This window comes from Borostomias antarcticus, assembly GCF_949987555.1.
Source record: "Borostomias antarcticus genome assembly, chromosome: 10".
In the NCBI taxonomy this organism is placed as follows: domain Eukaryota; kingdom Metazoa; phylum Chordata; class Actinopteri; order Stomiiformes; family Stomiidae; genus Borostomias; species Borostomias antarcticus.
The window spans coordinates 4,054,623-4,062,226 of record NC_140243.1 but is presented as its reverse complement, the minus strand read 5'-3'; the positions used below and the strand labels follow the sequence as shown (position 1 = coordinate 4,062,226).

At 46.5% G+C, this 7,604-nt stretch overlaps 1 protein-coding gene across 1 annotated transcript; it reads right to left on the bottom strand.

Annotated features, from left to right (window-relative positions):
- Nucleotides 1-362: 362 nt before the first annotated feature.
- LOC311313707 (E3 ubiquitin-protein ligase TRIM65-like) lies at nucleotides 363-6,609 on the bottom strand. Its single transcript, XM_084443884.1, has 9 exons — nucleotides 6,393-6,609; nucleotides 5,050-5,408; nucleotides 4,816-4,911; nucleotides 4,455-4,688; nucleotides 4,021-4,180; nucleotides 3,819-3,938; nucleotides 3,569-3,631; nucleotides 3,213-3,451; nucleotides 363-2,829 (listed from the first exon to the last, which is right to left on the bottom strand). The coding sequence occupies exons 2-9, from the start codon at nucleotides 5,401-5,403 to the stop codon at nucleotides 2,530-2,532; spliced, it is 1,566 nt and encodes a 521-aa protein (XP_084300010.1). The 5' UTR covers nucleotides 5,404-5,408; nucleotides 6,393-6,609; the 3' UTR covers nucleotides 363-2,529.
- Nucleotides 6,610-7,604: the final 995 nt, after the last annotated feature.

Sequence of the window (7,604 nt, the reverse complement as noted above, 5' to 3'; positions counted from 1 at the left end):
AAGGATATGACAGATGATTCACACATTCTTCTTGTACACTGCAGTGCTGTACATCAGAGTTGACTAATATGTTAAGTAAACCAAGTCCTGCCTGTTTGAGGTGTGATGGCGTTTCTGCCGTGATGATGTTGATCGTTTCTGGTTTGCAAACCAGTGATTGATACCTGGTTTATTCCTGTGTAATACCATAGGCTATTATACTGTATATAGAATACACATTGTTAATTTGTAGACCATATACTGTACTCTGAAAAGAAACAAAATGGTTAAATGATATAAACTAGTGATACCTTTGCCAATTTAGTGTAAGATTTACTCCATTTGTGAAAAAGTTACACCCACCTCGAATTATAAAAAAGGAATGAATGCAGAGTTTCACATACCTGTAGGAAAAACAACGAACTTATGTTTCCCAATCTATTTAATACAACAGAATAAGAATTTCTGCAGGATATGTATCACAACGGCATTAGCAGATGAAGGACAACATTCAAGAAAGTAATACAGGACATCAGTTTTTTTTGTTTTTTTTATTTATAGATTTTCAGTTTTCATTTCACATACAGACAAGACAGTAACAAGGAAATAACCCGCCACCCTCTACCTCCCACCTTTAAATGAACAAAAACAGACAGAAAAAAAGATGACAGCAACAAACGTGCTGTCATAGTATATAGAACAATACTATTTGTGGAATAGAATGTGGAACAATACTATTTGTCTACAATATAATATGTTGACTTGGAAAAAATAAATGAAAAAACAAAGAAATACAGTGCATATACACAGTATATTAGTTTGACAAATAAGATTTTTTTTTTTTAAAGGTTGCCACATACCGTAAGGTCAAAGGTTGCAGATTTGAGGGAATCATTGTATCGGATCTCCCCCATGTGTAACAGGTTGGTGAATTCGGCCAGCCAGGTTTTAAAGACAGGCACATCCTCGTTTTTTGTTCCAGGTGTGACAGAATCAATAGATGTCGGGTCACGCCTAAGATAGCAGTGTGTGAGTCTGGTGTAATATCACAATTATATACCTCAGAGAAGCACTTAAAAATGTCTGACCAAAACTTGTTTAATCTGGGACAAGACCAAAAGAGATGACCTAATGTGCCCTCTGCTGATTTACACTTCGGGCAAGTTGGAGATACAGAAGGATAAAATGAGAGTAGTTTGGTACAGGAGTAGAGCAACCTATAAATCACTTTAAATTGAATAATTTGGTGTCTGGAATTCATAGAGCTATGGATGGCCTTAAGGCATGTTTCCCATCTTTCATCACTGATTGTCATATTAAGATCTTTCTCCCATGCTTCTTTTAAATATTGTATGGAAATTGGATTGGATTTTTTTGTGTGAAAGAAATCAATAAATGGGGATACAAGTCTCTGAGTCAGGTGCCTGATTCATAAGAGCATATAGTTCACTGGGGGCAAGAAATGATTCAAAGTTAGATATGTTTGTGGGTGTAATCTCTTATCTGAAGGTAGTGAAAAAAATGCAAGGCCGGGTTTGCAAACCTTAACTTAAACTGTATGAAGGTGGCAAAATTATCACTATAAAGGTCTGCAATACTGGTAATGCCTTTATTCCTCCACATCGTAACTACCTCTAGTGTACAGTGTCAGTATATCTAGTGATTGTAATTTCACCATATATGTACAAGGCATAGGGCAGCAACAGCATATCTCCTCCCCTTACCCAAGGTTATTTATATTTATAAGTAGTGGCCCATAAGGGCAGGAGCCCATCTCCTGATTCCTTAGCATGAGGCAGCTTGATGTACAAATTCACCCCCTGGACATGACACTAGTATGTCACATGGGTTTACCCCCAATCCAACCCTTGATGCTGAGTGCCAAGCAGGGAGGCATTGGGTACCATTTTTATAGTCTTTGGTATGACTCGACCGGGGATCGAACCCCCAACCTCCCAATGTCAGGGTGGACACTAACCACAAGGCCACTGAGCTGGTACCATTTATATTTCTAGCATGTACACAATTCATCCATGCCGGCCCCTTTATTTGCATAGTTTTTAATTATTTGCAATTTTTTAGAGCACATCACGGAACAGGCAGTAGCTTTTCACTGTACACTGTCGCTAAAAAAATTAATCTAGTGCCAAAATAGAACATCTGACTTTTACCACCTTTTTAGGTGAAAACTAACAATTGAGCAGAATCTAGACTTGAACTTGCGTAACTGGGCCTCTCCAGTTGTCACGTCCGATGATCAAACAAGTAGGCCTCGATCGTAAATTACGACAAAAGGAATCATTCTGTACTCATCTCTCGCGTATCATTTTCAAACAGACAGCAAGGCGACACAAGCGAGTTGTCAGCTACTAGTTAAGAAGTACTCTTCATTTACAGGAGACCTGTAGTCAAAATGACCTATCCCTCATCAAAACCACACCCACCTTTATATGTTACTTTATTATGCATTAACATCTTTATGTGTAAATGTTATTTTTTTTCAAGCTTGTAGAATCTTACACGAGACAAGTAAGTTCCCCCTCTGGTCTGTCATCCCAGGGAGCAGAGGGTGATGCTGGACCTGGCACCCAACCACACAGCAGGGTAGAGGGGCTGGCTGAACGAGCTCTGCACCATGTGGAGGAGGGTCACTTTCTCTGGTGCGACGCTGTAGAAACACAGTAGCCCCGCCCGCTGGTCTAGAAACACGCCTATCTTGCGGGACACTGCACTGGGGGACACCGCTAGAGGGGCCATCTGGTTGTCATGGTAGAATGCATACGAAGAAGCGTCGCAACGAAGGCTCCAGGACAGAGAGTTGCGTCCGAGGCCACAATCATTGCCCGAGCCCTTAGAAAAGGATTGAAAAGACTGGTAAACAAGCAGGTTTGGTATCGCTGCATTCGTTAGGTCGAGAGCTTTATGCCAGTCCCAACCTGTGTCTCTGTGACCTTCCCATGACAAGATATGGGTGTTTCAATCCCCCACATTGACAATGAATGGGGGAAATTTTTCGCTCCTGTGCCAAAAAATGAATGGAGGTGAATGGCCGGCCGTGTTTGGGTGGCCCGTGGAGCTTACTGTGTTCTAAGTTGGGCCATGCTATACCACTCCACTGAGTTCCATGCACTGTCGCTGGGGCGGAGGTAATTACATATAGATTAGGGGTGGGGGGGATTCCTAATAATTGGGTAAAGACATGTATTATGGATATTGAGGAGATTGAGCAGTACCTTCCTGGCGATGTCCTCGTAGGTGAGGCCCAGCTCCACCTGCAGGCCCTCCCACTCAGCCTCCCAGTAGCCTCGGCCCCCAATGGCCTCGCGACACAGCGCCTGGCCCCAGACGTCGAAGCGATCCGGGTGATCCGGATATGACTGGACACCCCCCGTGCGACTCGCCATGCGGTTCCTCTCGGAGAGAGACAGCTCCTTGTGCGCGGTGAAGGGATCCAGAGAGAGAGGACAGACATCTGCAGGTGAGAACACAAGCTGCTGTCAGACTCGCCGCTAGGAGCATGGCTGTCGTACTGCGTGTTAGTCAGTAGATGGCGGTGTCTGAGGTTTCGTGACTGGTTCAGGGTGCTCACATGTAAGGAGCTCCTCTCTGCTAGTGGGCACAGGAATAGGCGCAGCGTGAGCATCTTTCTCTACTAAAGAGGAGAGAGTTTGGGTCACTTCATAAATGCTTTGCTGATGTTACCACTCAAACTTAACGCACTGCGGCTGCAGCCGGCAATTCCTGGACAGACCATAGAACCAGGTACCCAATGTATGGGTTGGAAATGCATAAGAGAAGACTGGATCAGAGATATGGCCAAGGAACACTGACACACTCACCTATGCCAGACGTGGCCAGCTGAAGAACACTCACTTTCTTGACTGAAGAGAGTGAAACGCACATACACAAAAAGCTTTTAAAACACAGCGGGGGTGGAGGGCGTATTACAGATGAGGTTGTAGATTACTCAACTTCAAATTTAAGAGGGTGGGAGGGACATCAACGGTGTGTTAAGGTGCGAGAGGAAGCAAGGACTCTCACTGCACCGACCGGCGTGGGTGATGTTAGGGAACTCTTCTTGGTACACACTCTCGAGGCGCTCCTTCATGTCTGAGATGGTGTTCCTCACAGGAGTGAAGGAGAGGTGTTTGTTCATAGTCAGGTTATGGGCTTCTCCTGGCAGGGCTGGACCACTGAACGACTGACACACCTACCACAGGAGAGTCACGACAACAGTACTATACTGCTCTGCTCACTCTCTGTCACACACACACACACACACGTACCAGAAATAGGCCAGATTATGTAGAGAGAATGACTGGTGAATATCAGGACCTCAACGCAAAGACAACGTGAGACTATTGTCACTTATATTAGAAATACAACTTGGATTTATCTTAATGGAATAATCCGCTAGTTTGAGTCCGGATAAGAGTTCCGGCAGGTTTCTTGACCCGGTCCCTGTCGGGCCTCACCTGTGCGAGCGGACCCTGGTCCTGCGTGTGACAGAGCCTCTTCAGCTCGGCGTCCCTCCTCCTCAGCTCGGCCACCTCCTGTTCCAGACGCTGCAGGTGGCCCTCGGCCCGCGTCACCTCCGTCTTCTCATGGGCTCGGAGCAGCTCCTTCACCTCACAGCGCCGGCGCTCCAGAAACTCCATCAGCCCCAAGTAGATTTTACTACAGTCCTTTACTGCCGCCTTGGATGAATGCTATGTGACAGGAGAGACAAGACTTTAGTGATATTCTCAAGGGGCATTGACACAGTTCCATGACACCACCTCTCAGCTTCTAACTTGATAAATGGCCTTCCTCTCCCATGCCTCCAGCCCTGCTCACCGTGAAGGCTTTCAGAGCCCGCTTTAGCTCCTGCACCTCTCTCTCCTTCTCCTGGATGCTCTGGGAAAGTAGTCTCTGTGTGTCCCCCCATAGCCTCTGTAGGGGCAACATTGGTCACATCCAATAGCATCAGAGCCCCATGTATGGAGCAGAATTATCAGGTTCAAATACATACAAAATCATAAGCTACCAGAGAGCTATCATCAAATGGAAGTGAGAACCCTCAGACCTCACCTCTCCGCTACTTCCCTCAGACATGGCTGAGTACACATCAAAGGTGGCATGGTGGAAGCCATAGGCCTCTGGGAGAGGTGGTGCTGTGGGCCCATCGCTCACATGGACTTTACCCAGTTTTTCCAGCATGCCTGCCAGGACAGTGTTCCTGCCTAGCACCGGTCTGGGGTTGAAGGTGCGCTTGCACTGGGGGCAGCTGGTCTCCTGGCCCAGCTGCTGGTCCCAGTAGCTCCTCAGGCAGACCAGGCAGTAGCTGTGGCCGCACGGAATGGTGACAGGGTCTTTCAGGACCTCAACGCAGATCGAACAGCTGAACTCGGCATCACCCAGAACCACAGGAGGGAACTGTGCCATTACTGCTAGAAAGCAACACATGCATTGCACACGTTGTGAAAGCAAATACTTTGTCACGTTAAGAACTCAAACGTCAGTTAGCCGTAACTAGACTACACCACTGAATGAAACACATAGAGGCCCTGAAAGGGCTAAGGCCCAATCCCAATACCCCCCCTTTGCCCTAGCCCTTGGCCCTACCCCTACATTTTGTGCGTTCACGCGTAGGGTAGTGTGTCCCATTCCTTTTAGCTTCGAGGGCTAGGGGGCATATCGAGGGCTAGTGGACGTTCAAACAGCCCTCCAAAACGAGGGTATTAGATGCTGATTTGAGAGTGAAAATAATCCAGTAGGCTAGCATTTTTCTGCTCTTCCCTGCTCATCTAATATCAGTGCATTTCTATGGGCAGGACTAACGTTAACAGCCGATGTGTAAACATGCTTCCTGGCTGTACAAGTGATTAATCCGTTTTCTTTTGACCTGGAATGTGGTCAGATGTGTCACTATAATAATAGTGATCATACTGTAACATCCCAGGGACTCCACAGAAAACCAGGCAACTAATAAAATTCCGATTGAAGACGTAGCGAGTGGTGTCCCGTTTCTGAAGGACCACTACCCTGTCGAAGGCACTCCAAAACTAGGGGCTAGGGCTAAGGATTGGGCCTGAAAGTGTACAACCACCAATTCGAATTACCTATCCCACCCAGTGGTGTAGTGGAGGGTTATGCGGACTATACCCGCGTCTTTCTTTATCCATGGACCCACAGTATACCCACTTCTTTCCTACACCCTAGCCCCACACCCTAGTCCTACACCCTAGTCCTACACCCTAGCCCCACACCCTAGCCCCACACCCTAGTCCTACACCCTAGTCCTACACCCTAGCCCCACACCCCTCACCTCACCCCAGAAGCCGATAGCAGTGCCATAGTCTTCATCTCTGAAGCGCTTCGAGATTTGTCTCAGCAGATATCGCTATATAAACTCAATTTGTTATTAAACCTACCTGGAATTGGTTGGAAATCTTAGGAACTCTCGAATGTAACGTTTGCACGGCAAAATGTAGCAGTGTGAACCCTAAACTCGTATCCGGTTGCTTTCTTGCAAGAAATTTCAAAATAAAGGTTAAGCAAAACAAATCTAGTCGCGCGATGCCAGATTTTCGAGATCTCTCTCCACCACCTAGTTGAGGGCCTGTCTCGTTCGCAGTGGTTTCGCCCATAGACATATGCACGGCACTCTGTTAACCAACAACTCACTACCACTACCTGGGACTCACAACGACACGAGTTTGTCACTCGGTTACACTCACTCCTCTGAACTCACTCCACACCGTTGGGCATCCGGGTCACCTTATCTGGTAGGGCTTGTCCAAGGCAGGATCCAAACCCACAAACTCCCGCTTGTGAGGCAGACACAAGCCGTGTCCGAAATGCATACTACCTGCTACTTGCTATATAATAGGCACTATATAGTAGGCATACTACATACTATATAGTAGGCGAAATACAGTATGCACATTTTTGATGTAGCATGCTGCATCTCGCCTACTATAGGGGCTTCCCAATGCCACTATATGTGGTGCATGTCTGCGAAATGTTTGACGCGTGCCGATTTGCCAGCGGCAATAACAACTGTCCAGAGCGTTACCTTTGCTTTTTGATAGATGTCCATTTATTACTTATAGGTGACAGTAGCATCCCGGTAACATCATATAATTAGTTAGGCAGCCTAAAACAAGTTTACTGCTCAACCCATCTGGCTCCGTGGCCACGGTCAAAAACTGTATGTTTCCCCCGGCATGCACACCTGTCCCAATCACCCCCGTGGTATACTCTAGAATCCCCTCAGGGGTAACTGCCCCCCATTGGCCCAAATGTGCATTACTCCACAAATAACACACACACATAACAAATATGGCTCTTACACTCCGACCCCTAATTGTTAATGGCAGGTAGACACAACAATTCAAACAACAAACAAAGAGCCATTCAACACCCACATAAAGGTAATAGGGCCAATGATAACCAGCATTTGAACATACGGTAACACCGCACTGCATCAGCAAATCAAACATCAGAAATCGCCTTTAAAAGGCAAAGTTTGGCTACAGGTCTTTCGAGAACGTTACATTTAGTTTTGAGACGAACAGACCGCACCAGACCATCCTTGCCGGGGAATGTGTCCAGCACTTTACCGAGTAGCCAAGAGGAGCAGT

Excerpts from the sequence above, each read along its gene's own strand:
- LOC311313707 (XM_084443884.1), bottom strand. The coding sequence starts at position 5,403 with ATGGCACAGTTCCCTCCTGTGGTTCTGGGTGATGCCGAGTTCAGCTGT. Across the intron at positions 4,689-4,815 it reads GGGCTCTGAAAGCCTTCACG|CATTCATCCAAGGCGGCAGT; the intron begins GTGAGCAGGGCT and ends CCTGTCACATAG. Across the intron at positions 3,632-3,818 it reads GCTGGCCACGTCTGGCATAG|TAGAGAAAGATGCTCACGCT; the intron begins GTGAGTGTGTCA and ends TCTCCTCTTTAG.